We start from the raw sequence: 14,308 nt of genomic DNA, 5'->3' as shown, positions 1-14,308 counted from the left end.
AAGCAATTCTGGAAAAAAAAACGAAGGTGGTAGGTCACACCCTGACATAAATCATAGCAGTATTTTCTTGGATCAGTCTCCAAAGGCAAAAGAAATAAGAACACAAATAAACAAATGGGACCTAATTAAACTTTAAAGCTTTTACATAGCCAAGGAAACCATCAACAAAATCAGAAGACAGCCTACAGAATGCAAGAAAGTATTTGCAAATGATGCAGCCAACAATGGGTTAAAATCCAAAATATACAAACAGCTTATACAAGTCAATATGAAAACAGTTCAGTCAAAAGGTGGGAAGAAGACCTGAACAGACATTTTTACAAAGAAGACATACAAATGGCTAGCAGGCACAAGAAAAGATGCTTAGCACCACTAATTGTTAAAGAAATGTAAATCAGAACCCCAATGAGGTATCACTTCACCTGTCAGAATAGCTCTCATCAAAAAGTCTACAAATAATAAATGTCAGAGAGGATATGGAGAAAAGGGAACCCATGTACACTGTTGGTGAGAATGTAAATTGGTTCATCCACTGTGGAAAACAGTATGGAGGTTTCTTACACATAGAACTACCAATTCCACTCCTGGGTATATATCTAGAAAAAAATGAAAACACTAAATCAAAAAGATATGTGCACCCCAGTGTTTTTCATAACAGCACTGTTTACAGTAGTCAAGACATGGAAGCAACCTAAGTATACATCAGGAGATGAATGGATAATTAAGATGTGGCACATATATATATATATATGCATATATATATGTATATATACAATGGAATGTTACTCAGCTATAAAAAGAATAAAATATTGCTATTTGCAGCAACGTGGATGGACCGAAAGAATGTTATACTTAATTAAATAAGTCAGAGAAAGACAAATACTATATATTACTTATATATGGAATCTAAAAAATAATACAAATGAATGTATATAGAAAGCAGAAACAGACTTGCAGACATAGAAAACAAACTTGTGGTTACATAGAGGGGAGAGAAGGCAGAAGGAAAAAAATCAGGTGTATGGAATTAACAGATAGAAATTACTATATATAAAATAGATAAGCAACAAGGATTTACTGTATAGCATAGGGAATTAGACCCATTACATATAACAACCTATAATGAAATATCTACAAAAATACTGAATCTCTATGCTGTATACCTGAAACACACAATATTGTAAATAAACTATACTTCAAAAAATAAAAAGAACTGGTTTGGCGGGGTTATTGAGAATGTAAATAAAGTAGCCTTCATACAGTTGAACATGTGTACAAGTCAAGATGTCTTATGAACCAAGTGGTTTATTTCTCTTCTTTTGATTGTTTAACTGGTCTTAATTTTTTTCTAATAGAACTCAGAAACCACGATTAACTCGTACTGCTGTGCCCTCATTCTTGACAAAACGGGATCAATCTGATGTAAAGAAAGTTCCTAAAGGTGTCCCCCTACAATTTGACATAAACAGTGTTGGAAAACAGGTAAATTTCCCCCCCTGTATTTCTCTGGGCCATTGACTGAATGTTGTATAATGAATTACATAGGATGTCCTAACTATGCTGAACCCTAGAAAACTACTGGTCTATCTGTTTTCTGTCTCTGGATTTGCTTATTTCGGACATTTCATGTGAATGGGATCATATAATGTGTGAACCTTTTTTCACTTAGCATAATTTTTTCATGGTTTATCCATTGTGTATATCAATATTTTATTTCTTTTTATTCCTAAATAACATTCCACCATATGGATATATACTGTATTTTATTTGTCAGTTGATGGGCATTTGGATTGTTTCCATTCTTTGGCTATTGTGAATAATGCTCCTCTGAACATTCATGTACATACGCTCACACAAAAACCTGTACATTCATGTTTTTGTATGAATATATTTTATTTCTCCTCGGTAAATACCTAAGAATGGAATTGCTAGATCATATTATAATTCTGGGTTTAACTTTTGGGGAAGTACCAAATTGTTTTCCAGAGAAGTAGCTGTGGTACCATTCCTTCCAGCATGTGAGAGAGTTCTGAGTTTTTCCATGGCCTTACCAGCATTTGTTATTATCTGTCATTTGATTTTCAACATTCTGATGCATGTCAAGTGGTGTATCTCACCATGGTTTTGGCAGTTTTTGTATTAACCTTGTAATCTTGTTAAAATACACTTTTTGCTTTTAATAATTTTATAGATTACTTAGGATTTTCTTTGTACGCAATCATGTCATTCTTTGAATTTCTTTCCAGTCTGTAAATCTTTTTGTTTTCTTCATTATGATGGCTAGGACATTCAGTGCTATGTTGAGAGCATGTTTGCTTGCTTTGTCTCCAGACTTGAGAAGGCATTGTTTTTCACCATTAAGTTTGATGTTAGCAGTAGGCTGTTTTTATCAGATTGAGGAAGTTCCCTTCTATTTGTAATTTGCTGAGAATTTTTATTATGAATGAGTGTTACATTTTAAAATGTCGACTGTGGAGTGAAGATAAAATTTTCTGTATGGACAGAAATTTGACCAAATTTATTTTGCTTATTTTAGTTTGTCAGTTGTTACTTTCCTTTCAGCCTGGTATTTCCATCTCTTTAAGAATTTTCTAAGTTACTTGTGATCCACACAAAGGCTTTAGTATAGTCGATGAAGCAGAAGTAGATGTTTTTCTGGAATTCCCTGTTTTTTCCTATGATCCAGTGGATGTTGGCAGTTTGATCTCTGGTTCCTCTGCCTTTTCAAATCCAGCTTGAACATCTGGAGGTTCTTGATTCATATACTATTGAAGCCTAGCTTGAAGGATTTTGAGCATTCCTTTTTTGCTAGCACGTGAGACGAGCGTAGTTGTACGGTAGTTTGAACATTCTTTGGCATTGCCGTTTTAGGGATTCTGTAGAGCTGCAAGTAGACAGCTGATTTCCCTAAACTTCACTGGATTCACCTATTTCATATGGGTGTTTCCCTCACACACACACATATATATATATATATGAATGTTAGGTATTGTTACTGTGAATTACCATTATGATCACATTATTGTACCAAAGCAAATGTGGCTTACAGTCAAGTTGTTAATTTTTGTTTTGTTTTGTTTTCTCTAGACTGGGATGACTTTGAATGAGCGATTTGGGATCCTGAAGGAACAAAGAGCCACTCTCACTTTCAACAAAGGAGGAAGCCGCTTTGTAACCGTGGGATAGATCCCATGTCAAAGGAACTTTTCAGTGATGACTCTTAAAAATTTAATTGCTTGAAGAGCTCATCACAGAAATTCAAGAAACTTTATTTCAAAATATTCACAAGGCTAAATAACTCTTATTTTTATTTTTGAAGTTTTTTTTAAACATGTATAAATACTGCCCTGAAAGAATAACAGGGAATATACCTATATGTTCTTAAAGATTTCATGGTTGACCCAGACAGAACAGTTCTCTATTTGACTTTTTTGATTCCTCATGCAGCAGAAAGAATGTGGAAAGATAGAAATTGATTATTTTATGATAGTGGTATTTAGGATCCCATCACCTTTGCCCATTTTTTACACCTTCCCATTTTAAATCTTGATCTTCAAGATTTGAAATAGGTCCCTTTGTTGCTGTCACTTATACTTTAATAGTGTTGGTGTAATAAGTGCAGTTGACTTTTCTTCATTAGGGATATAAAAAATTATTAGAATTTCAGTTTGGGAGTTTAAGATTTATGGGGATATCTGGAACTTCGTTCATTTTTCAAATAACATTAGGTTAATCCTCCAGAGTTGTAAATCTTTAATGCTGAACTTTCTTAAAATAAGAAATGTGACTCCGGGCATTAGCTTCTGTTTAAAATGTTGGTGTTTTAAGGCTGTAAATGGGTGTTTACAGAGTTATCTGATAGAGCCTAATTGGAGGAAAGTGCAGAGTGAAAATCTGGTAATTTGTGTGGAGAGAAAGTAGCAGGTGGAAGATGGTAACTGAGATGAAGACTTTAAAACCTAGGTCATAGGTATACTGTTTGGATTTAGTGTAGTTTTGAGTCTAGTGTACACAAAGTATTCTTCAGATGATATTTAGAATAATTATAATTAAAATGGATTGAGTTCCGTAGATATTTTGATAGGAAAATTAGCCATAAAGTCCTGGACTTCTTATTTGGGAAAGTTAAATTTTAAGTTTACTAAGTTGAACAGTATACATACAGCTCTTAAAAAAATGTATATGTCACAAGATAAAAAGTACAAAATTATAATAGAGTTAACATTATTATGACCTTGTTCTGTACCTTTGCTTCTGATTTCTTGTGTAAAGTTCAGGCATTTGTGGTGAGAAAAGGATTGCCCCTCCTCATACTCTGGAGGGTTAGGAGGAGTTAATTTGTTGTGCCAAGCTAGTGCTGAAAGTCCTCAGATGGTTGTAAATTTTAAGTTATGATATAATACCAAAATGCAGCAAAATATTAAAACTACAGGTTACGAGTTTGGTCATTTTGAAGCTTAACTTTTTGATTTGCTGTAATGTTAAAACCTCTAAGTAGGTGTTAGTTTTCCCTTCAGTGTGTTATTTGTGTTGATTTTCCCTGTTAAAACACAAAACATTGTTATGGCTCCTGCCTGCGTTGCAGGGTATACTAGACTTCATTGTTGTTTCTCATGGTCCTTTGGTTACTTGGTTATGCTAGCTACGGAAAGCTATCAATAACAGTTTCATGCTTATACCAAAGAATTAAATCTGATCCTTAATATCTGGTATTTTGCTTGTAAGTCTACGGATAAGGGATTATTGGAAGCCAGTCATACAATTTGAAAGTAAACTCCAGTCTCTCTGTAGGCCAAGGACTCATTGTAAAACATTTTTGCAAGTATGAATACTTAGATTTGATTCATGAACAATACATTTTAGACTGGTTTAGAATTATTGATAACTTATTTTAAAACAAAGGAAAAGCAACTGAGCACGAGTTTGCTGTCTTTAGAGCAGTTTGTGAAAATAAGGTATAAAGATGTTTTCATTTTCTTGTTCTTTTAAATATTATTGTACAGAGCTATTATTAATGCCTTCTTTTTAAATCTTAAAAAATCCTTCCAAATATTGATATTAAGTGCATCAAACAAAATGTCTTTGGTATATTAAACTTTTGCTCTTCATGCATCTGTAATTTCATTTTCTTTTTAAATACAAAATCTTGCCTTTGTTACAGCCAAATTACAATTCTTGAGTGCTAACATGTTGTATAAAAACAAAGGAATATGCTCTTTTGGAGGAAATTTTTCCTTTCTTAGAATGTGGTTGTAGTCATCCTTTTTCAGTTATTAAAAGTTTTTTTTTTAAACAAGATGCAACTTAAATTTCCCTTTGCATCAAGGTGTGTAAAAAACATTGATGCAGTGCATCACAAAATGAACGTTTGTATTTAATGAGGAGATGCTTTACACTGTACTTTTTGGTGTTTTTTGGAAAAGTTACCTTTAGATCTGAAGCTGTTCATTTTTAACAAATAAAATATTACAGGTCTCTCATGATTTATTCTTAGCTAAAAAGATTGAGTTGTGGTTTTTAGATTGTTCTGTGTTACAGAGAACTTTGTAGTGACTATAACATTTAGGATTTGAAAAGCTGCCTAACAATTAAATTGGTAAATCAATTTAGACTCATATTGACATCCCACTATCTTTTGACCGCTTCATTTATAGCTCCAACAAGAAGTAGTCAGGGGCAGTTAGAACTTAGAAAATCAAATTTTCTTAGAATGCAATATATTAGACTGAATGAACGTTTAGAGATCATCAGGTTTTGTTTTTTTTTAAATCTTGGTTCAGTGATCCTCAGCTTTTCAAGACTTTATGTGTGATCCAGTCACTTTTAAGCTTAGATCTTTAATTCTCCATGAATGGAACACCCACAGAAAATAGTGGAATGATGTGTGGCTTGTCAGATATCTAAGAAATGGTAATACCATGCTTTAGCATTTGTAACATGGTAAGTAAATACACTCTGCCAGTGATAATTATGAGATTTCATCACTTTTCATTCCAGTTAGGTAGACCTATTAGAAAAGGCCAGTGTTCCTAGTCAAACATTATGTATTTTTTTCTAATAGGTATAAACTTCACCACAATTTTAATTATAAGTAAATCATATAATACTACAAGTATGAAGAAACTTTGAATTTATTGCCCAATGGTTTTTTGTTATAATAGATATATTTTGCTGTCAGTAGCTTTGTAATTCACAGTGTAACATAAACAGTTTTGGGGTACCTTTTGTTTTGATTTCTGTTACTCTAAGGAGGTAAGAGTGAGAAGAAATAGCGGACAGAGAATGAATACACTGCAGAGAATGAATACCATACATTCTACATGCAGGCAACATTAGGACAGAAAATGATTTCTTCATTTCTGTTCACTAAACCTTTGAAGTCTCATCAGAATTATATGATTATTTGTTTTTTACCACTGTTAAAAAAAAAGGAAGCATGAGATTTAAGCTTTCCTTAAGTTAAAAGCAAGTTATTTTTGCATAGATCAGTTTGGAGTTAACCCTTTAAAAATGACACCAATAAACTCCAAGCATTTACAACAAGAGTTTTGGACTAATGTGAACCGTTAAGAGGGATTTTCCATGTGGCTCAGATGGTAAAGTGCCTACCCGCAATGCGGGAGACCCGGGTTCGATCCCTGGGTCGAGAAGATCCCCTGGAGAAGGAAATGGCAACCCACTCCAGTACTCTTGCCTGGAAAATTCCAGCCTGGGCTACAGTCCATGGGGTTGCAAAGAGTCAGACACAACTGAGTGATTTCGCCTTCTAAGAGGGATTTAAAGATTTGTTTATAAATTGTTGACTTTGAATGTCTCTTTTTTCCCCTGCCATTACAGTTTACTTTCTACCTAAAATCTATTCAACTAAAAGCTTGATAAAACAAAGAAATGTGATACCATTCTGGAACTGAAATTCCTTTTTCTCAATATATTCTGATGAGGTTTATCAGTGTTTAAAGAAAAATGAGGAATTTTGGTGGTGGCCCAGTGGTTAAAACTTCACCTTCCAATGCAGGGGGAGCAGTTCTGTCTCTAGTTGGGGAACTAAGATCTTACATGCCTTGCAGGCAAAACCCCAAAACAAAATAGAAGCAATATTGTAACAAACAAGTTCAATAAAGACTTTAAAAGGTCCACATCAAAAAAAAAAAGTGCCTGATAAATAGGAAATTATTTTCCTAGCCTGTATGTTTAATTTCTATTTCCACTTCTGTTTTCCTGAGGAGAAAATCACATTGTCTAAATTTTCTTGTAAAACTTTTTTAAAAAGTCAGTTTTTTTTTTCCACTAAATAAGTCAGAAAGGGTAGGACCAAACATTTGTTGAACATATGCAACAAACCAGCTTCTGTGCTTTGTATTTGAAGAGAAGGGGATTGGCCAAGATTTTGATCCTACTGCTCTGAGTATTTATAAAGTAGAATCTTAAAGGAGTAGCCATAATATATTTCTAATGAGTAAAAGTAGGGAAAAAACTTTATTTCTGCGTGATATGAGATGCAGAGGTGGAGAGCGTTACTAAGGTTGGAGTGAAACTTTTGCCGCTAGTGTTGAGTGAATAAACTTTCAGCCTATAAAATACACAGGGAGAAGCAGGGAGTTTCTTTGTGTAAATTCCTAACATTCGGTAAACCCGCATTGACTTTTCACCTGCTTCCAGACCATAGAGCAGTAGTGGAATAAGAGTTCCCTGAAGCCCTTTTACTCAGCCCTTTTGCAACTGTTTCTCATCACTTCTTTTGTTCATCACTAGACTCTGGTGAATTCCCTACAATGACTCCCATTTCCCATATCTTATTTTCTCAAGATGATTTTGTCCCTTCCTTTTTGGAGAAGTTTGAGGGAGAAGGATGAGAATTCCCTCATTCTACCTTTACTTTATAGATGAAACTTCAAATACTTAGAGGTGTCAAAGTTAACTTCTGATTTATCTTTTCTTCCAGCCTTTCTTTATGTAGGACTAGTTCTTATAGTGTATATATAGCATCTTAATTTTTCCTGTATCCACAGGCTTCTGTTTTGATTGTGGTAGACTTAATCTCTACAGATATTTTGGACTTAATGAGACCCTGTTCTCAAATATTGTAATTCTTTTTTCTCCTAACCTCTGCTGTATTCGCACATAACCTCTACTGTGTTAGTACTTAACAGCATCTTTGTTTCCACTTACTCTGTTTTTAAACTATTGATATACTCAGCCAGGATATTGAAGATAACTATAGAGTTTAACATATTAAGGACCTTAAAATCTAGTTGACTACTAGACAAAGTATAATCAATCTATAAACTTGGTCAGAACTTCAAAGGCCTGAATTAGCATGGTATGTTGTAATTATAATGATATGTGCAGGTGGATAGGAAGAATGAGGCCATATAATGGAGAATTTGTCAGGAATTCAAATGTGGAGGGTAATCGGTTATCAAATATAGATGATATCTGCATTTAAAAAAGTATTTCTGTAGCATTGTAGCATTAATACGGGATATATGGTTCTGCTTTTGTGGTTGAAATAGCTCTAAAAAAATTAAAATGAAGACCTGCTCTTTAAAGTCTTTCTAAGAGTAACAATTTTAGAAGTCTAGAGTAACAAAAACCAATTCATACATTGGATAGATGACACCTGCCAGGGATAACATTACTTGCTATTTGGGTGACCCATGTTCATTAGAGACATTGATCATGGAACCTGTCGCTGAAGAACCTAGAACACAGAATTCACAAAACAACTCTCTGAGCAACTGATACTAATGAACTTTGGCACTGAGATTAAACGTTTTTACAGTCTCTTCCATAGGAGTTGGGGAAATGCTAATCAAGGTTTCATTGTAAAGCTGGACCTTGAGTGATGGACATCATCTCTCCAACCTTACTTTCTTTTGCTGTCTGACATGAACTTTTTGGCCTGTGGCAATGTTCTCCACACTAACCATTATAAGTTGTGCCTGGATTGTTCATGCTGATACTCCTTTCAATTTGGGATATTACTCTCCCCTTCCAGCCTATTGCCCTTCAGAAGCCTTCAGATTTGTTTCAGAATTTGACATACTAGACTCCTTTTCTTTGAATTCTGATGGTTAATCCCCACCACCCCTACTCATCCCTTTTTTGTGGTTTTAATCTCTATTTGGCTTATTTGGATTCCATAATTACAATCTAGGAAAAGGACTGTATCTGACAGTCTTATTTCCCACAGAAAATACTAGTTGATTGATTGTAGGGGAAATTTACATCATTTAGCAGGAATGACTTAAGTGTCTTTCAGTAATGTCAAGAATAACCTGAAGACTGGTTGCAATCTATGTGAGGCCTAATTGGTTTAAAATGAAATGGTGGGAATTCCCTGGCGGTCCAGTGGTTAAAACTCCTAGCTTTCATTCTGGAGGGCATAGGTTCAATCCCTCATTCAGGAAGTCATGCTGCTGTGCAAGTCACCCAGTCCTGCCTACTCTGCAACCAAACCTCTGAACTGCAGCCCACCAGGCTCCTCTGTCCATGGATCAGGAAGCTGAAATCCTGCAAGTCCTGTGGTGTGGTAAAAAATTATAAAATATTTTTAATAAAATGAAATATTTTCTACTTTTCCAGTAACTGAATGGTTTCATTTTTAACTCTTCAGTTCTATCTTTAATTCCCACAGGTAGATTATGGTAAGATCATTTTCCTCAGTTTTGCTTCTAGACCCAAATTTTAGACTTCAGTGAGGTTCACCCAGTTTTGTTCAACAATAAAATCTTGCCCAAAGAAGAAGTATTATTTAAAAGTATTTATTTTCCTTAAGAAGCTATTTTGTAGGAAGGGCCTAAAATTATTTATATAACCCTTTCAATGAGAATTATGAAGTTTGGGAGCCAGGTTAACACTTCTTTTTCCCTCAGGCAATAATGGTTAATAAATTCACAGTTCAGTTCAGTCGCTCGGTCGTGTCCAACTCTGTGACCCCATGAATCGCAGCACGCCAGGCCTCCCTGTCCATCACCAACTCCCGGAGTTCACTCAGACTCACGTCCATTGAGTCAGTGATGCCATCCAGCCATCTCATCCTCTGTCGTCCCCTTCTCCTCCTGCCCCCAATCCCTCCCAGCATCAGAGTCTTTTCCAATGAGTCAACTCTTCGCATGAGGTGGCCAAAGTACTGGAGTTTCAGCTTTAGCATCATTCCTTCCAAAGAAATCCCAGGGCCGATCTTCAGAATGGATTGGTTGGATCTCCTTGCAGTCCAAGGGACTCTCAAGAGTCTTCAACAACAACACAGTTCAAAAGCATCAATTCTTCGGCACTCAGCCTTCACAGTCCAACTCTCACATCCATACATGACCACTGGAAAAACCATAGCCTTGACTAGACGGACCTTAGTCGGCAAAGTAATGTCTCTGCTTTTGAATATGCTCTCTAGGTCATGACTTTCCTTCCAAGGAGTAAGCGTTTTTTAATTTCCTGGCTGCAATCACTATCTGCAGTGATTTTGGAGCCCCCCAGAAATAAAGTCTGACACTGTTTCCACTGTTTCCACATCTATTTCCCATGAAGTGATGGGACCAGATGCCATGATCTTCATTTTCTGAATGTTGAGCTTTAGGCCAACTTTTTCACTCTCCACTTTCACTTCATCAAGAGGCTTTTTAGTTCCTCTTCACTTTCTGCCATAAGGGTGGTGTCATCTGCATATCTGAGGTTATTGATATTTCTCCTAACAGTCTTGATTCCAGCGTGTGTTTCTTCCGGTCGAGCGTTTCTCATGATGTACTCTGCATAGAAGTTAAATAAGCAGGGTGACAATATACAGCCTTGATGTACTCCTTTTCCTGTTTGGAACCAGTCTGTTGTTCCATGTCCAGTTCTAACTGCTGCTTCCTGACCTGCATACAGATTTCTCATGAGGCAGGTCAGGTGGTCTAGTATTCCCATCTCTTTCAGAATTTTGCACAGTTTATTGTGATCCACACAGTCAAAGGCTTTGGCATAGTCAATAAAGCAGAAATGGATGTTTTTCTGGAACTCTTGCTTTTTCCGTGATCCAGCGGATGTTGGCCATTTGATCTCTGGTTCCTCTGCCTTTTCTAAAACCAGCTTGAACATCAGGAAGTTCATGGTTCACGTATTGCTGAAGCCTGGCTTGGAGAATTTTGAGCATTACTTGCCTAGCGTGTGAGATGAGTGCAGTTGTGCGGTAGTTTGAGCATTCTTTGGCATTGGAATGAAAACTGACCTTTTCCATTCCTGTGGCCACTGCTGAGTTTTCCAAATTTGCTGGCATATTGAGTGCAGCACTTTCACAGCATCATCTTTCAGGATTTGAAACAGCTCAACTGGAATTCCATCACCTCCACTAGCTTTGTTTGTAGTGATGCTTTCTAAGGCCCACTTGACTTCACATTCCAGGATGTCTGGCTCTAGATTAGTGATCACACCATCATGATTATCTGGGTCGTGAAGATCTTTTTTGTACAGTTCTTCTGTGTATTCTTGCCACCTCTTCTTAATATTTTCTGCTTCTGTTAGGTCCAGACCATTTCTGTCCTTTATCGAGCCCATCTTTGCATGAAATGTTCCTTTGGTATCTCTAATTTTCTTGAAGAGATCGCTAGTCTTTCCCATTCTGTTGTTTTCCTCTATTTCTTTGCACAATCTCCATTTAAATCACTTGGCTTATAGAATGACAAGTCAAGGAAACTTTCCCCTCTTTTGTGGCAGCAACAGTGTTAAAACTTATAGTTTAATCTAATCCTCCTAAGGGAGGAAGGTAGTTTTGGTGAGGAGCGTGCCTGAAAGCCTTTTTTTAGAGGTATGGTAGAAAGGCCACTGGGAGCCTACCGTAGGCAGCTGCTCCAGATTTGTGAGTTCCGTTTTCAATTTCTCTTGGAAACCTATGGGCGGAGGCCAGCGCCTGGAAGTGCAGAGCCGCACCGCAGCCCTGTCCATCAAGGGACCCGGTCGGGGTCTGTAAGCCCCTTTCCCCGCCCACCTATCATCTGGTCGCGCATGCGCTGAGCTGAAGGGCCGGAGCGTTGTCGGCTGGGAAATGGCGGCCGCGGGCTTGGTCGCCGTGGCCGCGGCTGCAGAATACTCTTGCCCAGGAGCGTCGGGAGGTAACCTCTCGGCTGTTAATTGCGGCCCAAATTCCGGGGCAGGCCCTGGTCCTGGCCCGGGCTCGTGGAGCCGCTCCCTCGACCGAGCGCTGGAGGAGGCGGCGGTAACCGGGGTGCTGAGCCTGAGCGGCCGGAAACTGAGGGAGTTTCCCCGGGGAGCGGCCAACCACGACCTGACGGACACCACTCGAGCGGGTGAGTGGGGTGGGGGACATCGCAGCGGACAGGAGGCCTCGGGCGCGGTTGGAGGCCGCCCTGGCCGTTCGGGGGAATCGCGGATACTTACAGTAACTGGTCCTATTACTCCTGGTCGGGACCAGGGTAACGGGGAGAAGCCGACTGCCCCAACCTACCGAGGCCTGCGGGTCAGACCTCGAGCCTGGGGCGAGGCGGACAGCAGCATCTCTCGGGGAAGAAGGCCGTAGGAAACTGATGGGTAGTGTTGTACTTTCCTCGAAAATTAACTTCTGCGGAAGCTGAGGTAGACCCTTCCTCCGCCTGATTGCTGCAGGCCAATTCTGATTTAGGATGCCAAATTGACTTTACAGATTTAGGTTTGTAGCGCGCTTTTAATCGGAGTAATGTTGGTCGCTGCATTGTCAGGAAAGCATGACTCTCAGCACTGGCGTTTTTTAAGAAATGCTGTTTTCAGAGTGAGCCCGAACGCTTTTTCCTTCTCCCCTTCGTCTAGTTGACTTACCAAATGTACTTGTAAAAATAACTAGGGCCAACTTTAAGACTTCCACTACTTTTCCTCATGCCCCCTCAAAAAAAAGTTGCAGGAAGAAAACTTTAGAAAAGGCACAAAAGATTGCCTACCGTATCTATGTTTAATTCTTTAAAAAAAAAATTACTTTGCCTTATACATTTTTTTAACACAGAAAAGAAAATATATTAGATATTTGATTTTCGTAGTTGTAGAGAACAATATCTGGTAACTGAGGTGTTCAACATGTTTCCTTTGTGTTTAAAATACAGCTTCCTCAAGGAGTAGATTAAAAACAGTCAGTACAAAGGAGGAAAACATCTCTTACATATAGTATAGTATGATGTAATTATTTTCATACAGCCTTTCTTAAGCTGTTAACTTTTCCTGTGTTTGTGCACTCATTAAAGACTGCTGAGTATTACATATGATTCACTCATTTTAGAAAGATAAGCAAAACTGTTAACACTACTTCAAGAAACTGTTTTCCAAAGAAACTTTGCCTCTTGTGTGAAATAGAAGGAATCAAATGTCTGTTTAATCGTTTTGAAAACAGTTACGTAGAATATAGTTTGTGTTCTTTAGTGAATGACCTTAAAATTAAATTTTTTTGCTTGTGTAAAAGAGCGGCCACTTGCCTTTTGCATGTGTTCTGATAGACAGCATCTAAACTTGTCATTCATACCCCAGATTTCGTGATTCTGTTCAGGAGGTGGCTATATGGCATATAGCTGTTGGCATATGACTGTTCAAGAGATGGCTAGCATAGTGACTTCATATTGGCATGAGTCATTTCAGTATTACTACATTAAGCCTGAAGTTAAGGGATGAGTTGATTGTAGGAGTTTATCTAGCTCATTATCTTACTGTCTTTTAAATAGCTCTAGGGCTAGTGTCTTTTTCCTTTAAGAAATATTAGCTAACAAAGAAAATGCAAAGGCATTTATGAAGAATAAGTAATGCCAATGAATTTTTTCCTTACTATGCTGTGAATTTTTAGTTCATTATTATCCACACTTATTTGTATTACTTTAATAGTTTATTTATAAACTAGATTTTCTGTTCATTGACATTTTATTTAGTCAAAAAGTCTAAAAGAGGAGAAAAAGATTGCAAAGTACTTTATAACCTGTTAGACTAGATTAATTTCTAAAATGTCAGACACATCACTTATTAATTATAAGAAGTCTTTGGCAGACCTTGATGAGTACAAAAATACTTAATTCTCTAAATTATTTTAAACATAATTTGATATGGATAACATCATTGATTGAGTTTTCACTGTTTACTGTTCATTGTGGTAGATGTTTAAAATACATTGCCTTGTTAAGTGCTTAACAACCAATGGATTAAATATTATCCCAAGGATTTCCCTGGTGATCCAGTAGCTAAGACACTGCACTTCCAGTGTAGGGGACCTGGGTTTAATCCCTGGGCAGGTAACTAGATCCCACATGCCACAACTAAGACCCAGCATAGCCAAATAAATAAAAATAAGTGCTTAAAATATTATTAT

General features: G+C 37.1%; 2 protein-coding genes across 5 annotated transcripts in view; both read left to right on the top strand.

Moving 5' to 3' along the window:
- FYTTD1 (forty-two-three domain containing 1) overlaps positions 1–5,470 on the top strand; it is a 31,389-nt gene extending 25,919 nt beyond the window's left edge. Inside the window, exons 8-9 of the mRNA XM_052637189.1 lie at positions 1,356–1,482; positions 3,088–5,470. Of these exons, the coding sequence (XP_052493149.1) occupies positions 1,356–1,482; positions 3,088–3,186 (226 nt within the window). The 3' untranslated portion in view covers positions 3,187–5,470. The remainder of the gene's footprint in view (positions 1–1,355; positions 1,483–3,087) is intronic.
- Positions 5,471–12,019: 6,549 nt separating this feature from the next.
- Positions 12,020–14,308, top strand: part of LRCH3 (leucine rich repeats and calponin homology domain containing 3) — a 110,234-nt gene continuing 107,945 nt past the window's right edge. For all 4 annotated transcript variants that reach the window (XM_052636287.1, XM_052636272.1, XM_052636279.1 and 1 more), the window contains exon 1: positions 12,020–12,281. In XM_052636287.1, the coding sequence (XP_052492247.1) occupies positions 12,020–12,281 (262 nt within the window). The remainder of the gene's footprint in view (positions 12,282–14,308) is intronic.

Source organism: Budorcas taxicolor, chromosome 1 (assembly GCF_023091745.1).
Source record: "Budorcas taxicolor isolate Tak-1 chromosome 1, Takin1.1, whole genome shotgun sequence".
In the NCBI taxonomy this organism is placed as follows: Eukaryota; Metazoa; Chordata; class Mammalia; order Artiodactyla; family Bovidae; genus Budorcas; species Budorcas taxicolor.
Note: the sequence above shows the minus strand (reverse complement) of the source record. Positions and strands in the feature narration are given on the sequence as shown.